The sequence below is a fragment of the Gopherus flavomarginatus genome, chromosome 17 (assembly GCF_025201925.1).
Source record: "Gopherus flavomarginatus isolate rGopFla2 chromosome 17, rGopFla2.mat.asm, whole genome shotgun sequence".
In the NCBI taxonomy this organism is placed as follows: domain Eukaryota; kingdom Metazoa; phylum Chordata; order Testudines; family Testudinidae; genus Gopherus; species Gopherus flavomarginatus.
In genome coordinates this window covers 19,530,461-19,550,500 of record NC_066633.1, presented here as the reverse complement: position 1 = coordinate 19,550,500, position 20,040 = coordinate 19,530,461, and the positions used below count along the sequence as shown (strand labels likewise).

Below are 20,040 nucleotides of genomic sequence, written 5' to 3'. Positions count from 1 at the left end.
TGACTTAGCCCCCTTTGCTCCCAAACTCCTCTCTTCTGTGGGGAATAATTGTTGGAAACCCCATGAGATGAACTGTGCTTAAGTTACCTGGCTCTGCTCCCTCAGGGCTGATTGCACCAGTGTTATTGGCATGGACTGAGTTTTCAGGAAGGTTTGTTTTATTGTTAATAGCCTTAAGAGTCTTATTAGGGCAGTAAGAGCACTGGCTAGTACCCAAGTTCCTTCCCTTCCACTTAACACTAGAAGCCAAAAATAGATTTAGTAGGACAGAGAGGGAGGCAGGCACCAAGGGACTCATAAATATTAATCTGCCTAGTTTAATAAAGGAAGCCTCTCTGTGTTCACAACTGCTGGAGAAAGGGGTATGGATGGAATGTGATTGCACTGTTTACCCCCAGGGCAATATAGAACAATGACACATTGTGCAACTCAGCTGGGGAAAGTGTGAGACAAAGTGTTTTAAAGTTCAAGGATTTTTGCAAATGTTCTGTGCAGTGTTGGTGTAGCTGTACTGGTCCCAGAATACGAGACACACAAGGTGGGTGAGGGAATATCTTTTATTGCCTTCGGTTAGCGAAAGGGACAAGTTTCTGAGCTACACAGAACTCTACTTCAGGCCTCTTTCACCAACAGAAGTTGGTTCAATAGAAGATATTACTTCACTGTAGCAAGTGATAATTCACCGCCGTAGCACCTCCCACTGGTCATCCTGGGAATTAGTTCTTCAGCACTCAGGGCGCCTCCTTCTAGCCAGTGTCTCCCTTGCCTTAGCCCCCCGTGTCCCTCCCAGACCTCAGTGCCCTTTACCTCAGTGTTCTAGCTCCTGCAGTACCCCCACACTCTAGGTCTCCCCTTTCAGGGGAACCTCCAACCCTCTATCTCCACCTTGCCTCAGTGGCTACTGCCAGTCACCATCTAGCTCCCACTCACTGGGGCAGACTGCAGTCTGTAATGGCCACTCATCATTGGCAAGGGGGTTGGACCTGCTGCCTTTGCCTATTGCCAGGCTGCACCTCTGCAACCACAGAACCTGCTTAGGCCTTAAACAAGGCCTCAGCCTGGGGATTTGCCAGGCTGGAGTTCCCCAGCTCCTCCTGCCGCTCCCCAGTCCTGCTCTGCATCAGGTACCCTGAGCTCCCAGGCACCCAGGTCCTTCTATCTCAACAGAGAGCCTGTAGCTCCTGGCCTCCAGCCCTCTTATCAGGGCCAGCTGAGCCCTGATTGAGCTGGCCACACCTGAGGTCAGCTACTCAGTCAGCTTCCCCCAGCTGTTCTCAGTCCTCATTTCAGGAGTGGGGTAACCACCCTGCTACACTCACCCACCTTGTCTCTCTTGATTTTAAAAAAATAGCAGCCTAATTTGGATGACATTGGACAGGGCTGGAACTTCTGCTGAGGAGAGACAGAAGCGTGACCAGGTAACAAAATGAAGCATTCTATATCCACAATAAAAACAAAAACAAAGCAAAAGCACCACGAAGCCTGGTTGAGACTAGCACAGACTGCCTCTTGCAACAACCTTTTATTAAAGTTATACTTAGACGTGCAGCTCAAAAAAAACAAAAAACAAAAAGAGGCAAACTGAAGGTTCCTACTTCAGCTTTCACTGTCCCCCCAGGCCTGTCCTCCCCCACGCTCCACCTGTGGGCTTGAGACCAGCACGAGTGGCCCCAGAAATGTCTGAGCTGCCTTGCTGTAACGTACAGTTATGAACAACATTATGGGTGGGAGTTTCAAAAGCATCTGAATGACTGAGGAGCCTAGGGCCCATTTTCAAAAGTGAATGTCAATGGGATCAAGGCTCCTAAATACTTAAATCCCTTTATAAAATGGGGCATAGGCTCCTATATCACTTAGCACTTTTAACAAATGTTACCCAAAAGGTACATCTACACTTTCATAAAAGACCTGCAGCATGGTTGGGGCTGGCCCGGGTCAGCAGACTTCAGCTCACGGGGCTCGGGCTGCAGGCTAAGACTTGCAGTGTAGGCATTTAGGCTTGGTTTGGAGCCTGGGCTCTGAAACCGTGCAAGGACGGAGAGTCTCAGAGCGGCTCAAGGCCAAGGGCAAACGGTGGATTTTTAGCCCTGCAGCCTGAACCCCGAACCCCAGCTGACTCGGGTTCTGAGACTTGGTGTCATGGGTTTTTTACTGCAGTGTAGAATGACTAAGAAGCACACATGTCATTGACTTTTAATGAAACTTCTGTTCCTAAGTCACTCAGGTCCAGATTGTTAAAGAGATTTAGGTACCTAACTCCCAGGCACCTAAATACCTGTAAGAATCTGGCCAACTAAACACCATTACCCTCCTGCAGAAGCCCTTCCGCATGACCTTTGTATAAGAATGCAGAATGGGGATGCTCATTATCTGGACAACAGACACCTGCTTGGAAGGATATTCCTATGTCAGCCCTAATTATCTGGAAACAAAGAAGTGCAGCCTCGGTTGCATTACAAAGACATGTTTTATTTAAAATAATCAGCAATGCAGAGCAGACAGAGTGTGTAGGATTTCCAGTTGTTCTCAAACCCTTTGATCCATATTTCTGTCTCTCCCCACCTTGCACTGCCACTAGTTGAACCATGAAAAACCTCAGCTGGCACCAGCCTGCAATAGCAAGTCAGGTACCAGCAGAAAGTAGCTATCTTAAGGAGAGGGGGAAGGAACCCAAAATTATTGATAGAAGTAGGTGCATACAAAACAAGTTTACTCCAGTGACACGTTCACTGCCGCGTGATCGCCTGCCTTCCTGCTGGGCTAAACAGGCCTGAATTTCATTTCGGACCGTTTGTAGGAGTAGTTGTACCCTTTGCCTGCCTGCCAGTTCACACCATCTGCAAAGCTGCTATGGGATCCCAGCCAATACATCCCATTCAGGTTGGAATTATGGCAGCTACTGTACCACCAGGCTCCTTTGTAGGTTGTTGCACATTTGTTCGAACCAGGATCTTGCTGTCGGTCTTTAGTTGAGAACAGCATGTTGTTGTGGCCGGATAACGAATCCCCTGTGTAAAATAAATGAAATCACTATTTATGGCAGGTTGCAGGCGGTTTAGTTCCTCATTGGCCAAGTCTAATGTTCCTGGAGTCGTGCTGTCCATTTCCCCCTTTCGTGAGGCACTCAGAATCCCTTGAACTATAGACAGGAGTCTGAAGCTCTATTTTACTGTTTCCATCTCGGTTCCTGATGCAGCAGGCACTGGGTTACATACCATCTCCAGCTCTTCTGAGGTGCAGGTATTCACCTGACTAGGATTCAGAATTTCTGGGTTTTCTACCTAGATTTTTCACAAACCTCCTGGGTGACCTGGGACAAGTCACTAGAAAGTCAACGGGAGTTGGGTACCTTAAGCCTCTCTGCAAAATGGCCATCATAATATCTCTGAACTTCAGTTCCTTAGCTGTAAATCATTCTTCCTTACTTGCAACCCTGTCTTGTCTATTTAGATTCCCATTTCTCTTACCATGTACAGCACCTGCTAACTGATAATACAACATGTGACCTCACTTAGGTTGTCTAGGTGCTATCGTGATATAAATAAACAATAACAGTACCATTTCAAAGATCAAGTTAAAAAAGTATGGATTGGATGAATGGACTATAAGGTGGATAGAAAGCTGGCTAGATTGTCAGGCTCAACGGGTAGTGATCAACGGCTTGATGTCCTGATGCCAGTTTTGTTCAACAATTTTATCAATGATCTGGATGATAGGATTAATTCTACCCTCAACAAGTTCACAAATGACACTACGCCGCTGGGAGAGGTAGATATGCTGGAGGGTAGGGACAGGGTCCAGAGTGACCTAGACAAATTGGAGGATTGGGCCAAAAGAAATCTGATTCAACAAGGACAAGTGCAGAGTCCTGCACTTAGAATGGAAGAATCTCATGCACCGCTACAGGCTGGGGACCGACTGGCTAAGCAGCAGTTCTGCAGAAAAGGACCTGGGTATTACAGTGGATGGGAAGCTGGATTTGAGTCAGCTGTGTGTGCTTGTTGCCAAGAAGGCCAATGACATATTGGGCTGTATTAGTAGGAGCATTCCCAGCAGATCGAGGGAAGTGATTATTCCCCTCTATTCAGCACTGGTGAGTCCACACCTGGAGTACTGCATCCAGTTTTGGTCCCCCCACTACAGAAGGGATGTGGACAAATTGGAGAGTCCAGCAGAGGGCAATGAAAATAATTAGGGGGCTGGGGCACATGACTTATGAGGAGAAGCTGAGGGAACTGGGATTGTTTAGTCTGCAGAACAGAAGAGTGAGCATTGTAGCATTTTTCTGTGCTATGAAATGTGGAGACCATGTATGGCACCTACCTGCATTACCCCCAAGGAAATCTCCAAGAATCAGCTTGTAATTTTCAGTCTCTCCTAAAATTTTGAATGACTTGTACTTGGCAACCGCATGGTTGTTATCGAAATCTGTGAGGTCAATGCGAAGTTCATTAGTTCCTAATGGAAACAAATTGGAAAGAAATAAAAGAACTCATCAGGTGCCAGTCACATTTTGCATCTTGAGGGGGTTTTGTATGGCAGAACCCAAGAATTTGAGCCTTGTCACCCAGCACAGCTTTTCAGTTCCTTCAACTTCACCTCACCTCTAAAAGAGGCAAACCAGCAGCACCCTTCCCTTCAGCTTTGACACCAAAACCTCTCCCTTTCCACTGGAGTCACTGCTCACCCATCCTGGACTGGTAGGTTGCATCTCTTATCTTAGTTACATTTATGTCTTAGAATCCTCAGTGCCAGAACTAGATGCAACCATAAAGAAACCCTCAAAACCGTCCCTGGTTATGCATACCTGAATGCTAGGTGCTGAGCAAGAAGATATTTGAAACCAGTTTCATTAGCCCCTACTTGCAGCGCAGTGATGACTTTTTAAGGTCATCAACACCCAAACAAGGGGGGCTAATGTGTTGAAAACTTGATTGATCAACTGGTTGGGGGAGGGACAGAGAAGGGCTCTGGGCAGCTGGAAAGAGAGTTCTCAGGAGGCCCAGATTTTGCAAAACAAAGCTTCTCTACATTTCCTGCATTATTTTTAGAGTTCTTGTTCGCCAGAATAAGAATAATCAGCAGTCTCTGGGTCATGCTCTTCCTTAACTTGAGACCAACAATCAACACCCAAACAAGAGGGGCATAAGCAGAATAGCTCTTATGCCTCTAGTTCTGTGGTTCTCAAACTTGTGTACTGGTGACCACTTCCACATAGCAAACCTCTGAGTGCAACCCCCTCCTTATAAATTGAACACACTTTTTTATATATTTAATACCGTTATAAATGCTGGAGGCAAAGCGGGCTTTGGGGTGGAGGCTGACAGCTCACAACCCCCCATTTAATAACCTCGTGACCCCCTGAGGGGTCCTGATCCCCAGTTTGAGAACCCCTGTTCTATGTTCTGGTCAACCGGTCCATCCGTGTCTCATAACTAGAAGATAGGAATTTCTGGTAAGGAATACTTACCATTTGATTCATCACTATTTGCCGGGACTTGACTAGAGCCACCAGAGCTATAGTGTTAGCTGGTCCAATGAGATTCCACAAAAGAACCTTTTTTGTAACATGCATGTCCTCTATTACCAGCATTTAACATTTTGTACTCTTGTGCAGAATTTATACTGCACCTTAACAATTATGGGATGGCAGCCGCTCTAGCACAATGCCCCATATTTGCCATAGTAATATTATAATATGATTATGGCGTACTTATGATGCATTTTGTACAAAATGGATCATGTAAGGTGTCATTGCAAAAAGTTATGATTTGCGGAATATGATTATCCTATTTGTATGAATGTATCATATTTGTATCTAAAGTTATTAATATTGACTACATATCTGTGTTTCAAATGTCGTTACACCCACGAGGAAAAATGCTTCCAGCATAGACAGCTGGTTGGGAAGGGCCTATTCAAGATAATTGGCCATTAGGAAAAGCAGTAGGCCTTAGGAGAAGCTCATCCGCCACCCAGTGAGCCTTCCTGAGAATGCTCCACACAGCCTGTAAGTAATGGCTGCTATGACTCTGCAAGGGCATGTGACCAGCCCACATGACTCTGGGCTCCATTTTGGGTACCTGTATTTTTCCACAAACTGGGCTGGTGTCATAAACAGATAGTAAAGGGTTAATGTCTCTTTTACCTATAAAGGGTTAACAAACAGGGAACCAAAAAAACACCTGACCAGAGGACCAATCAGGAAACAAGATACTTTCAAATCTTGGTGGAGGGAAGCCTTTGTTTGTAGTTTTGGGTTTTGCTTTGTTCTCTCTAGGTTCTGAGAGTGACCACACATACCTACAGGCTCTAGTCTTCTGTTCCAATTTTGTAAGTACAAAAGTAGAAAGACAGTTTAGTCTTTTTAATTGTTTTTCTGTATTTGCAACTGTGTATCTGGCTGGTAGAGTTTTAATGTGTATTTGGGTGAAAGTATTTTAAATTGTATTTCTGCTGGAGAAGGCTTTCTTTCTATTGTCTATAAGCTGAAAGACCCTGTAATATTTACCATCTAAATTACAAAGATAACTTGTACTTTTTTTTTCCTTCTTTTTATTAAAAGTTTTGCTTTTTAAGACCTGTTTGATTTTTTCCCCAGTTGAGGCTCAAGGGAATTGAGTCTGTACTCACCAGGGAATTGGTGGGGAGAAGGGAAGGATAAGTTTCCTCTTTGTGTTAGATTCACGGAGCTTGAATCTGTATTGCCCCTGGGTGAGGGGAAGGAGGAAGGGTGAAGGGGGAATCCCTTTGTTTAGATTCACGGAGCTTGAATCTGTCTATCTCTCCTAGTATACCCAGGGTGGGAAGAGCTGGGAGGAAGAAAGGAGGGGGAAGGGAAATGGTTTATTCCCCTTTGTTGTGAGATTCAGGGAATCTGGGTCCTGGGGTCCCCAGGGAAGGTTTTGGGGGAGACCAGAGTCTATCAGGCGCTCTACCTAAGTCCTAATTGGTGGCAGCATATCAGATCCTATTTGCATGGATGTATCATTTTTGTATCTAAAGTTATGAATATTGACTATGTATCTGTGTTTCAAATGTCGTTACACCCACGGGGAAAAATGCATAGACAGCTGATTGGGAAGGGCCTATTCAAGATAATTGGCCATTAGGAAAAGCAGTAGGCCTTAGGAGAAGCTCATCCGCCACCCAGTGAGCCTTCCTGAGAATGCTCCACACAGCCTGTAAGTAATGGCTGCTGTGACTCTGCAAGGGCATGTGACCAGCCCACATGACTCTGGGCTCCATTTTGGGTACCTGTATTTTTCCACAAACTGGGCTGGGAACTGTTTTTTGAACAAAGGGTTCCCACCATATGCTAAAGCTATATAAGGCCAGGAGTGACATCATCGGTTGTTCTTTACTCCCCACAACTGAACACCTGAGAGAAGCTCTGAAAGAAAAGGACTTGAAATGGGGGTAGGGATCCCAACCTGAAAAGTAAGTGCAGTTTGTGGTTGAGAATCTGTGAGCCTGCTTGTATTATCAGTCAAGGTGAGAGATTGTTATTTCAAAGCCTACTCTTCTACTTATGCATAGTTTGCATTTTTGTTTATTTACTAGGTAACCTGCTTTGATCAGTTTGCTATCACTTACAATTATTTAAAATCTATCTTTTTGTAGTTCATAAACTTGTTTTATATTTTAACCTAAACCAGTGTGCCTTTAAGTGAAGTCTCTGGGGAAAAATCTCAGCTGGGTTACCACAAGTTTGCATATTCCTCTCCACATTGAAGGAGAGGAGAACCGAGTAATAAATTCATACTGGTCAGGGTTTTGACCGGGGCAGGACAGTACAGATCTGGGGTCCTAGGCTGGAAAGCCGGGGGTAATTTTGGCTGCAGCCTCTCTATTGTTTGTTCATGTGGTGGCTGGCCAAAGCCTGCATGTAACTGCAGCTGGGTGTGTCCCTGCCTGTACGAATGCTGGTGAGAGTGTAGGACTGGGAGCGGTCTATGGCCTGGCACAGCAGCACAGAGCTGAGAGGGAGACCAGACTGGTGAGTCAGAGGGCTCAGTGGTACCCCAGTTCCAGGGGGCACCCCAGGGTGAACCTGTCACAGCTGCCACCTTAAATCCATCTCTCTCTAGGGAAACACACAACAAGGAAAGTCAGTAGCTGACATATGGCTGGACTGTTCTTTTCCTTTTCAGAGAGCCTAGTTAAAGTTACAAAGAGAACGCTCTACAATCAAGTTTATAGAGAGAACTTGGTGGGGGAAAGTGCACATGATGCACGTTATTTAATTACCAAAAGAGGTTAATAGGTGAATATTGTCATTTCCCAGCCAGAATTCTGACAGCCGGCTGCCAAAACCTCTCTTGTATGAATTCCAGTCACGGAAAAAGTCCACGGAACCATCTGCCCGCTTCTGGAAAACCTGCAGGGAAATGAAAGGGATGCTGGTCAGTTTCTGTCCTGAACAAAGCAAGGGCACACAGCAGAATTTTAAAGCATCAGCAATCACTATTAAATTAGTCAAATTCTACTCTGCCTCGCAGGATATAAATGAGAGCTCAGATTGGTATTTAATTACTGGTACTTATTTTCATCTGTTTTGAGAATTGACAAAGTGGATAGATGCTGTAATAGATTCATAGGTTTTAAGGTCAAGAAGGTGTCCTCATACACAGGCCATAGAATCTCACCCGGTACTTTCTGCATCGAGCCCACCAATAGAAGTCTAAAGCAATGAACAAATACAATTTCACATCTTACATGCTGGAAAGCTAAGGAATGACATGTACACAAGGAAAAAGTAAGCGTTAGAAGGTAGCAGCTGTGGACAAAAATTACCAATAAGGATCTTGTCTACATCCATGTTCCAGTTATGCAAGTGAAACTTTCTGAGCACCTGGTGCCTTAAACCAAAAAGGGGAATCCTCTCACTGCTGTGTTAATAGGTTTAACAGGGAAATTGGAAATTAAAAGAAAAAAATATTAAAAGCTAGTCAAAAAATGCAGTTCCATTGAATTGAAATGCTTCATAAAATTGTATTGAATTCCTCAACCTTTTGTAACTATTGATTATAATATAAACAAAAGTCAACATCAAAATGACACATTTGTACTGATATCTAAATCAAATATTTTTGATTTATCCAAAACAAAACAACAACAACAACAAAAGAATATTCCTCTGGAGAATTTTAAAATTTTCAGGTTTAATTCTGATTTGTAAATATGCCAAATTCTGAAATCTTACTGAAACAGAATTCCTCTGCATTGCACATATTTTCCTCCTCTTTCAACCCCATTTAACACAATGGGCTATGGAGTTTTCCTTTTATAGTACTATAGGTATTGGATACAAAGGTAACCAGAACCTGTAAGACCTCACTCCCTTAACCCCATCAGCTCTTCCCTTTTTTCCTCATCTTGTGCGCCTTCTCTTCCCCCAAATGCTAATGGAACAGATTTAAACCAGCTCCCAGCTCAGCCTCAGTTTTATCTTAAACACACTGACAAGTTGGGAAATTTCTGTTTGAAGTCCTGCTCCTAGCAAACATGTATCACTGGGACAGCGCAAAAAAATAGATTTCATTTTCAACAAGGGTTACGAATGCCTTCACGCGGTTGATGTTCTTTCTAGGAACTGATTTGTTTGAGCAAACCCTTGGCCCCATCCCACTCCCTGTGGGAGCCAGCAATGATTTGCATTGGCTTTGATGGCAGCAAGAATGGGCACTTCATAATTTGTTCTCACTTACTATCCATCCACCTCCATCTGTGTCCATGTCACACAGCACGGTCATGGCATTACAGTCATGCGGGTAAATGGTGTTCCAGCCGCTCATGATTTTCCCTTTGGCTAACAGCTCCTTGCAGTTCTTCGCTCCTGGAGAGGATGGTAATTTAATGTTATAAATAAATGTTGCTGGAACAGATAATTTCATGAGCAGCATTGATCCCTTTTCAAGGAACTAGGAATTTCAAATAGTTGTCTTTGGAGTTTCCAAACCCTGGAGTGCTGGATTTGTGTTTAACCAGCTTCCTAAGTCCTGACTCCTGGCTGAAAAGACAGCAGCAAAACAGTGCATTCCCGATGAAACTAACCCCTTCAGACTTCATATGGTAATATACACAAGGAACCACAGTGGGTTTTAGTCACTAGCCTATTTTACAGGATTACCTGCTTGTATTACAGTCAGTAAGGTTTCTGGTATAACTGAACCTCAAGTCAATAATGCTAACATAGCAGAAACAGGTGTCAATTCCACTAGTTGCTACAGAAGTCAGAATGAATTGCAAGCACCTTCGACTGTGTCTTTGCATTGTGAGCTGAGCTTCAGGTCCCTTGAATGGGATGCGTTGAACAGCTCATGTAATATGATTCTAGGAAACACTCACCTGTCTTACAGTGTATGTCCTCCAGCTCCTTCTCGGCTGTTCAGAAAGGAAAACACAAGGGAGGGGGATTGAAACCAGGAAAAGAATGTTATTTTCCTAAACTCCTGCTCAGGCCACAAGGCATGTATGTATCATGAGTTAAGAGACAGTAAAGCATCTTAACTCATCTCTGACTCCAGGTACCAGTATTTGGAGACAAGTCCTTCCCTAGACAAAGATCAGTGTCCTTACATTCTCTCCAACCACAGATTTTACTTCCACAACCCCATCCATAAAAATAACATCCACTTACACCTTACTTAACATTCTTCACAAGCTGGGAAACATTCAGGCAATTGCAGGGTGTGAAATAAATTTTATCCCTTTAGTTCCTTCTGCACCAAAGACGTACAATTTCACACATTGGCTGTGATGTGAGCCTCCCCAAACTTTTAGGGGAGATCAGTTCTGGATCCAAACACAGATGCACATGTGACAACCCATGCTCATCGCTAATTTAGAGGTCAAGGTTTTTTTCACACTCTTGGATAGCTCCTCAGCTCCAGGGATATTACTAAATTCAGTATTGTCTGCAAACAAATTGCACTCTGAAAGTTTCCTGTGAGGGTCAAGTGTACTGCTTTTAAAATGAAATCAAATTATACTCTTGCCATAAAAGAAATTGTAGATGTTCTTACTTATAGTTCCAGGTACTCCAATGTCTCCTTTAGCTCCTAAAAACACACGGCAACAAATCATTACACAGCCAAGAGACAGCATCCTGATCTGAGTACTCATCCCAGCATTTGTTTTTAATTCCATGTTGGCGTAAAACCCAAGTTCCCCCGACATCACCCCATGGAAAAAAGTATTAACTCTTCCAGAGTTTGATAAGCTTGACACAGAGGAGAGAGGGCCAAATTCTTTTTCACATCAGTGCCACCCCACTGACTTCTTCCGAGTTGAATGGGTACAGTTGAGAGGGTAATTTGAGAAAATAGTGTGTATGAGGGGGTGGTGTTTTTTAATTTCTGAGGTGAAGGCTGGAATTTCCAAAGGAGACCAAAAAAGTTAAGTGCCCAACTCTCATTGACTCTGGGACGCATTGGGTGCCAAGCTCTTTTGGAAAACTCTTGGCATGTCACAACTGCAGTCCCTACTGACTCAGTCTCTATCACTCCGGGTAACACCTAAAAGACAGGCATAGAGATCAACAAGCTAAAATTGTTGGAGGTGTCTTACCTTTCAGACCAGGAACACCAATGTCACCCTTCGCTCCTGGTGGGAAACGGAAAGAATGAACAGAGACGTAGGAATCTCAAGGAAAGCAATGGGCTTAAAACAAGAAGCAAGGGGCTTAAACTGCAGCAAGGGAGATTTAGGTTGTACATTAGGAAAAAGTTCCTAACTGTCATGGTAGTTAAACACTGGAATAGATTGCCTAGGGAAGTTGTGGAATCTCCATCTCTGGAGATATTTAAGAGTAGGTTAGATAGATGTCTATTAGGGATGGTCTAGACAGTATTTGGTCCTGCCATGAGGGCAGGGGACTGGACTCGTTGACCTCTCGAGGTCCCTTCCAGTCCTAGAGTCTATGAGTCTATAAAGCTTACAAGTGGGGTTCTATTGGGATAAGAGCTGGGTGAATACTGAAAATACAGATCTGTGAATTTGTTTGTGAAAAAATGGCCCAAAATGTAATTAGTGTCCATTCAATGGAGTCCAACTATTTGCTGTTTGTGAATATTTAGATCATTGCTAGTATTAATGAAACTACTTACTTGTCCTACAGACTGCATGAAATCATACCGGAAGTTCTTCAGTCGTCACTCTCATATTGAAAGGTTTCAGTCAACTATTCAGGGAGTGGAAACTATATCACGTGACTCCACACCATAAACTACCAATGCTTGTAGCAACCATTTCACAAAACAGCCAGGGGCTGAGAATAAGTTGGTGAACACCAGGGCAGGGCCATGCTTAAGCATACGCAGCTGCGTAAGGCACCATGAAATTTGGGACACCAAATTACCCTAAATTTCATGGTGCCGTAGGCAGCTGCGTGCTGCATATGCAGCAGCACCAGCCCCTGCGACCAGTTCTATACCTTGGCCAGCCCCCCCTGCAAGGGGCAGGGCCATCCCTAGGGGGGTGTGGGGTCCCAGACAATTCCCTCCGCCTGCCTCTTACCCTTCCCCTCTGCTCCACCCCCGGCCCACCCCCATTCCACCTCTTCCCCCAGTGACCCCGCACTCACTGGCAGTGGCAGGAAGTGGAGCAACCTGGCCCCAGCCCACTCTAACTCCACCAGCTCCCAGCCGCGGTGCTCCACTTCCCGCCGCTGGTGAGTGCGGGGAAAGGATCACCCCCCACACTCACGGGTGGTGGGAAGTGGAGAGATGCAGCCCCAGCCATGTCGCTCAGGTTGTGGAAAGGGCCACCCCCTACTCTCACTGGCCACTGCCGGTGAGTGGAGTGGGGGGAGATTCCTTCCCCCAAACCCCCACCCTTGAGTGACATGGCTGGGGCTGGGGTGAGGGAAGTGGAGTGGGCTGCTCACAGCCCCCTGCTAATCCCCCAGGTCACTCTGGGCCTCTGGGGCCCCCAAAAGTGTCTCCCCATGTCTCCTGCATCCCAGACCCTGGGGATGGGGGAGGCCTGGGGCCCCTCACAGCACCTGTGTGGGGGGCTGCATAGGGCACCAGGGATAACAGATACATTCTTAGCAACAGGAACAGTTCATGAGTGAGTCATAAAACAAAGCGAGGCCTAAATTTGATTCAGTTTATGCTCTAAACTGAGAGGGAGATGGGGGGAGGAGGATTGTTAAATGTTTCATAAAAGGAAAATTCAAATGTTAAAAATTATTTGATGGTAGTGAAACAAATTTACTTTGTCTTTTTATTACTTTACCTTTCTCTCCAGCTGGTCCCATCTTCCCAGAGCTCCCCTGAGTTCCCTTTTCTCCTACAAACACAGAGAATGAATTTAAACATTTTATATATATTCAAACACAAAAGAAATTAGAACAGACCTGAGCTCCCAATTCTACCCTTTCTGGCTTAATCCTCAGGTAATGTAAAAGGACACTGAAGCGAATGGAACCAAGCCAATTTTCATCAGTGGATGATATTGCTAAAAGACTATGTAAATTATATGCAAGATTTTTATCAGCAACACTACGGTTATTTATTGAGTAATTCATTTTTGTGCCTGCACCATCCAAAGCCGATTCTCCCTCAGGGCTGAGGAACGTACCTCTCATTCCTTCAGCTCCGGGTTCTCCTTTGGGACCTGTGGCACCAGGAACTCCAGGGCATCCTTGCAGAATAGCGAGCCTCTCGTTACCACTGAGACCCACCATTTTCACTTCTGGAGACATAAAATAATCTTTATCAGAGACACAGGATGTGGGATGTTCTGCAAATTGTGAATTCCAGGCGGAAGCATGATCCACATGTGAGATCTAACAGAGCCCTTTGCTTGACTAGAAAGGCAAATACAAACAAGCAGTGTAGGTACCAAGGCTTGCTCGCACAGGCACAAGTAGGAGGAAAAAGCCCCTTGACCTTCTGAGCCCAACCCCAGAGTGCCTCTGTGGCTCCCAATGGGGAGGGGCTGCAGAAGAATCTTCTTTGGACCTTAGGGGAAGCTAGGGTCAGAGTGGAAAGCCTCTGCCCCAAACTCCCTGTCCAGCTGTGGGTTTTCTGGCCTGTCCCTCTGTGGTTCAAACTCTTCTGTTCTCTCAGTCCATATTTCCTCTTGCTCACAGACTGAAATTTCAAGAGCTTCTATAGTCCAGACTACATTGAGATTTGCATTTAAAGCAGAGAATAAACCTCCTTCTTACATATGTGTCATGTAATTCATCATCCTCAAATTTATAGCACTAATTCTGAGCACAGAATGGAGCTTCTGAGAAGTCCATTAGTATGAGATATAATTATTTAAAAGTTGTCCGTTAGAAAAAGAAGTTTAAAAAACAAACCCTTTGGTCCCTCTAGTAAAGACGATGAAGGGGACATGGGGGTGTTATCTTCATGACACCTGCATGAAGTAACGATGATTTCATCCATGATTTCAGAGATTATATTACATTTAAACATGGCAAATCTTTAACACTGTACAGGCAGTCCTCGGACTTACGACACAGTTGGTTCCTGAAAATTGCATCATAAAGCGAAACATCATAACTCAGAACCGCAATCCACTCAACTGTGGGACCAAGCTTCATAAAGTCTAAACCAATTGTTCTAAGTCAAATCAGGATGTAAATTCAGAAATTTTTAAGTGCCGTTCATCATAAAGTCGAGGACTGCCTGAACAGTACTTGACCATGACAGTCCTTCATTGTGTGAACAGTAGGTTTCAAAACAAGATTGCTGGAAAGAAAGGGGCAAAGGATCAGATTGTCAGCTGTTGTAAACTGGCAAATTGACTTCAGGGGAGTTTTGCCAATTTACACCAATTCATCTAGCTGAAACTTTGATGTATTGACAGCTGTGTTAAAATTACAAGCTGTCACTTTAAGTTCTAAGGGGTTCTAACTCTCTCTGTGTATGCCATGAACACAGCAACTGTAGGTTGATATAACAGCAGGGTCAGGGTTAGAAAAAGAATCAGAAACATTTTATAAAACCACATTGTGAGAAAGTTACAGTTACTAACCCATACAAGACATTCCTGTGCAAATACGGAAAACAGGGAAATGAACAATAAAGACATCAGCAACTTCCTCCAAGCAGAAAGTGCCAACATTACAACACATAGGAAATGTGATGTGTGAGAAGCATGTTTTGAGCCTAGGATTCTGCTTGGAAATTGTTCACTGGTGGCTTTACTGTTCATTTCCCTGTTTTCAATGTCTGTGTAGGTGATGTAACTTATAGGTTAGTATCTCTACCCTTTAACTGTAGCTTTTAGTTGTTACATACTGAAAGCCATTTGTGAAGGTGATCTAGGAATGAGGTTTATACAAGAATGTGTATTAAGAGTGGTGATTTAACTATATGTAACATGTTAGAAAATTCCAAGTCTTGAACACTTTAAAGTACTTTCTGAACTGAAAGTCTGTGGAAGAATAGAATGGAATGAAGATTAACAACCGCGCCTCTGTTGACTTATAGCAACCTGAACCTGCAATAAAAACTATCCACCACCAACTAGTTCAATAAATGCAAGTCTGTATGGAAGAAGAAAATTTAAAAAAAAAACAGTTTTCCGAGCTACTTCTATCCAAGTGCACAGAGTAACAGAGCCTGTAACCAAACAGTATCTTTTGGTGCATCCTTTGTACTAAGGTGCCATTTATAAATGTTGAAGAGATGTTATAAGCACATTAAAAACACAAGTAGCATGTGTTATAGATGGTTCTAAACACATCAGTAGAAGATGTTATAGATAGTTTTATTCAAAGGTTTGTTATAGCAAATAATCATTCATATTATTGATTATTATAAGCCAGTGGTCCCCAAACTTTTTCGTCTGGCGGGCACCAGACGAAGGACCATGGCGGCAGTCGAGCATCCGCCTAAATGCCGACAAGATTCGGCGGCATTTCGGCAGTGGTGCCTCAGGATGATGGCATTTTGGCGGCATTTTGGCAGATGCTCGTCCGCCAGCCAGTACGCGGGTGCCACGTTGGGGATTCCTGTTATAAACCATGGTAAGCACCCCATTGACTTAATGGACTCTAGAACAATCTGTAACCATAGACAAACCATGTATTAAAACATGTTAATCATTTATTAATTGTTTAATAATGGAACCTTAATCTAAAAGGGGACTGTTTTGTATGTGCATTAGTACAGCTGCATTTTCCCCCTTATTCTACATTCCACATCAGTTGCAAGACTCTGAATAATACCTCCCAGGGGCAAGGGTACAAGGAAACAGTGTTGCGTAGCCCATACATTGGCTTTGTGGGGGCTGGCACATAAGCAAGTATTTGATTTCATGAGGATTGTTAATCAGCCAGAATTGGAGCAACTGGGGATGATATTTGAGATGGTCTTGTTTTGAGAAAGGGAGTCTTTCAAGGTTCCCTCTTAGTAACCGGGGATTTTACAGCTTTGGCTCCCTCATCCCCACGTCCTCAGGTCTGCCACAGCCCGGAGAAGAGTCTAATACTAATGGGGAGAAGCTGGAAGCTATGAACTGAGTTTGATATGTCCAGTTCCTCCCCATTCAGAGCTCTGCTGTATCATGTGTGTTCCCCGTTCCTCCTCAGAAATCAGCGGAAAGTCCTCTCTATGTGATAGGGCCCCTGGATCTGGGCTAATGAGGGAATGGAACTAAGGGGGCAGATGGTCCCTGCAACATGCTCTGTTTGGGACCCAAGGAATTTCCCATCAACTTGAATTCCAACTCTACAGCATCCCCTTCCCAGAGAGGAATAGTAAGGGGTAGGCATGATGTGGTTGCCATTCAGAGAGCCATGCTGCCGAGGAGCATGGAGGAGCTTCCTTTCTCCACAGTTCTCTGGGGTTTGGAGGCTGGGATCCTGCCCCCCCCCCCCCGCCCCCGCCGCCCACACACACACAAATTCCTCTCTCCTATGGGGAGTATTTCTTGGAAACCCCATGAGATGAACTGTGCCAGACTCCTTGGCCTGGTGTCCTCTTCATCTGACCTCACTGCAGGCGAGTCTACAGTGGCGCTTCACTATCAGGAGTGGACAGTATCTACTGCAAAGTAGCTAGTCAGACCCATGCTGTTAAAAGGTAACAGCTTTGTTCCTCACTCACCTGGGCAGGTGTCCTGAGCCTGACAAACCGCTGCTGCTAGACAGAGTAAGGCGAGGAGGGTTTGCTGGGCAGCTCTCCCCATGGCTGGTTCTGGTCTCTGCAACGGCAGCTCCACTTGTCTCCTCACTGCCCTCTCCTCTGCTTTAGCATTTCAGAGCTGAGAGACTTTTCCAGGCAATACAAATAATAATATTAAGCTCCACCCCTGACTTCTCAGTCTCCTCAGCCAGTCTCCAAAGTCTAGTTTTTTTACCTGCTGGGATCATTGTACAGGAAATGTTGCCATCTGGATGCAGGGAAATCCTCAAAAGAGTTAACACTTTTTTTTTTTTGTAAATATAAAACCTCCTGTGGCCTTCTGACTCCATTCTTCTGGTTTTCCTTTTGAGAGCCAAGGGATTTACACTGAAAGTAGAGCTGTCGGGGGTGGGGGGGAGGGTTATTAGGAGCTTAATTCCAAAATACTGAGGAACTAACCCACAACTAAGGAATTAAATACACCTCAGGCAAGTCACTTTCATGCAGCAGATCCTGTATAAGTGGTTACCACATTCAAATCTCTTGCCCTTTATAAAGCAGCAGCAATATCCATCCATGCTCTGGGTATTTGCATAATTTCAGTCATACACATACACATTTGTATTCTGCTCTGTTCAGGCTCTGCTATCAGGCCCGTCACCTTGGTGTGTGAGCACCTTCCAGAGAGTCATTAAGTCTCATGATGTAAAGATTCTTCCTAACGGACTGTCCCACCTGCTTTAGGATCCCAGGAACACTGACATTAGTGGAAACCCTCCCATTGATTTCAGTAGGCTTGGATCAGGCCCTGAATAAATACCCAACAACAGAACAACCACCACCTTCCTGTGGCAGGTGTCTAAAAAAAAACATTTGGACTATTAGCACCCCCTGGTTCTGAAGGACCACAACTTGCGGGGATCCAGATACGTAGTGCACCAAGGCAGACACTAACCAGACAAGGTATTTTTCATCCAGTTTTTGTCACTGTTTTGCTCATCAAGGAATCCTGCTTGGGGGTGGCATAGTTGTAATATCCTGGTCAGGTTAGAGAAGCATTTAGAAACCTGTCCTGTGAAGTCTAGTTCATCTGAGTAGTTAAATTGAAATTAAAGGGATGAGTCACATGAGTGAGGGTTTGCAGGACTGGGCAGCGAGAGATTCCCTAGTATGCCTGTACCAAGCACCTGAGCAGAGTACAGACAGAATAGGAGGTAGGTCAGCACTCTGAGCCAGCCCTCAACCTTGACAAGAGCCACGCTTCATATGGACACCAATAAAGTTGCCTGCTGTGATGTATCCATTTTGGTCCTTCCATTTCTCCCCATGGTTCCCTATAGATTGGAGCCCTCTTCCTTGAGACCAATGCACAGCCTGCCATCCATCTCTCTGCTTTCAGAACTGCCTTCTTCCACTAACTCCACTGTCTCTACCTCCTACCATTTCCATTCCTCCATCTTCACAGACTTGCTTCATGGCAGAAGAGAATTCCATAAAGAGGGAAGTTTACACTGTTTCCTCCACATCAGTCTCCCCTGACTCCTGGAACCCCAGTTTGTTGCCTCTGCCATATGCTCAGTCTTCACTGGTCCAAGAACAGGTGTCCTGAGGTTTCTTTGGAACCTGGGTCTCTCCTGTAGCAGGATGACATGACACTCATCCCTTCAATGTTCTTACCTTACCTGGCTCTGCTCCCTCAGGGCTGATTGCACCAGTGTTATTGGTGTGGATTGAGTTTTCAAAGAGGTTTGCTTTATTGTTAATAGCCTTAAGAGTCTTATTAGGGCAGTAAAAGCACTGGCTACTACCCAAGTTCCTTCCCTTCCACTTAACGCTAGAAGCCAAAAACAGATTTAGTAGGACAGAGAGGGAGGGAGGCACTGAGGGACTCAAATATTAATCAGCCTAGTTTAATAAAGGAAGCCTTTCTGTGTTCACAACAGCTGGAGGAAGGGTATGGGTGGACAGAATACCTGCTGTAATATGATTGCACTGTTTACCCCCAGGGAAATATAGAACAATGAAACATTGTGCAACTCAGCTGGGGGAAGTGTCAGACCAAAGAGTGTCTTAAAGTTCAAGGATTTTTACAAATGTTCTGTGCAGTGTTGGTGTAGCTGTATTGGTCCCAGAATAGGAGAGACACAACGTGGGTGAGGGAATATCTTTTAGTGCCTTCAATTAGTGAAAGGAACAAGCTTCTGAGCTACATGGAGCTCTTCTTGTTCACGAGGCCTGGTTGAGACTAGCACAGATTGCCCATTAGAACCACTTATTAAAGTTATACTTAGACATGCAGCTCAAACAAACAAAAAAAGGCAAACTGAAGGTTCCTACTTCAACTTTCACTGTCCCCCCAGGCCTGTCCTTCCCTACGCTCCACCTGTGGGCTTCAGACCAGCATGAGCAGCCCCAGAAATGTTTGAGCTGCCTTGCTGTAACGTACAGTTCTGAACAAAATTATGGGTGGGATTTTCAAAAGTGTCTGAGGAGCCTAAGGCCCATTTTCAAAAGTCAGTGGCAATGGGCTCTAGCCTCCTAAGTACCTAAATCCGTTTAGAAGATGAGGCTTAGGCCCCTATGTCACTTAGTGCCTTTAAAAAAAATGTTACAGAAAGGGTACGTTTACCCTGCAAAAAAAGACCTGCAGCACGGTCGGGCCTGGCCTAGATCAGTTGACTTGGGCTCATGGGGCTCGGGCTGTGGGGCTAAAGTCTGCAGTGCAGATGTTCAGGGTGGTGCTGGAGCCTGGGCTCTGAAACCCTGTGAGGAGGGAGAGTCTTAGAGCTCAGGCTCCAGGCCAAGTGCAGCATCTACCCTGTGATTTTTAGCCCTGCACGCTGAGCCCCATGAGCTTGTGACAGCTGACCCTGGCTCTGAGACATGGTGTCAGGGCTTTTTATTGCAGTGTAGACGTACCCTGAGTGACTTAGAAGCACACATCCTT

The 20,040-nt window shown here is 44.8% G+C and overlaps 1 protein-coding gene across 1 annotated transcript; it reads right to left on the bottom strand.

Moving 5' to 3' along the window:
- Positions 1–2,460: 2,460 nt before the first annotated feature.
- LOC127035999 (ficolin-2-like) lies at positions 2,461–17,233 on the bottom strand. The gene is made up of 10 exons (XM_050926414.1): positions 17,076–17,233; positions 13,588–13,701; positions 13,243–13,296; positions 11,572–11,607; positions 11,028–11,063; positions 10,351–10,386; positions 9,711–9,838; positions 8,251–8,380; positions 4,324–4,458; positions 2,461–3,008 (listed from the first exon to the last, which is right to left on the bottom strand). Exons 1-10 carry the CDS (start codon positions 17,155–17,157, stop codon positions 2,761–2,763), a joined length of 999 nt encoding a protein of 332 aa, XP_050782371.1. The 5' UTR covers positions 17,158–17,233; the 3' UTR covers positions 2,461–2,760.
- Between the last annotated feature and the right edge of the window lie 2,807 nt (positions 17,234–20,040).

Bases quoted from the DNA above. Each gene is read 5' to 3' on its own strand.
- LOC127035999 (XM_050926414.1), bottom strand. From the start codon at position 17,157: ATGGGGAGAGCTGCCCAGCAAACCCTCCTCGCCTTACTCTGTCTAGCA. The intron at 11,608-13,242 runs GTAAAGTAATAA...GTTTCCCACCAG, and splicing joins GGGACCAGCTGGAGAGAAAG to GAGCGAAGGGTGACATTGGT. The intron at 4,459-8,250 runs GTAATTAAATAA...TGTTTCCATTAG, and splicing joins TCACCTATTAACCTCTTTTG to GAACTAATGAACTTCGCATT.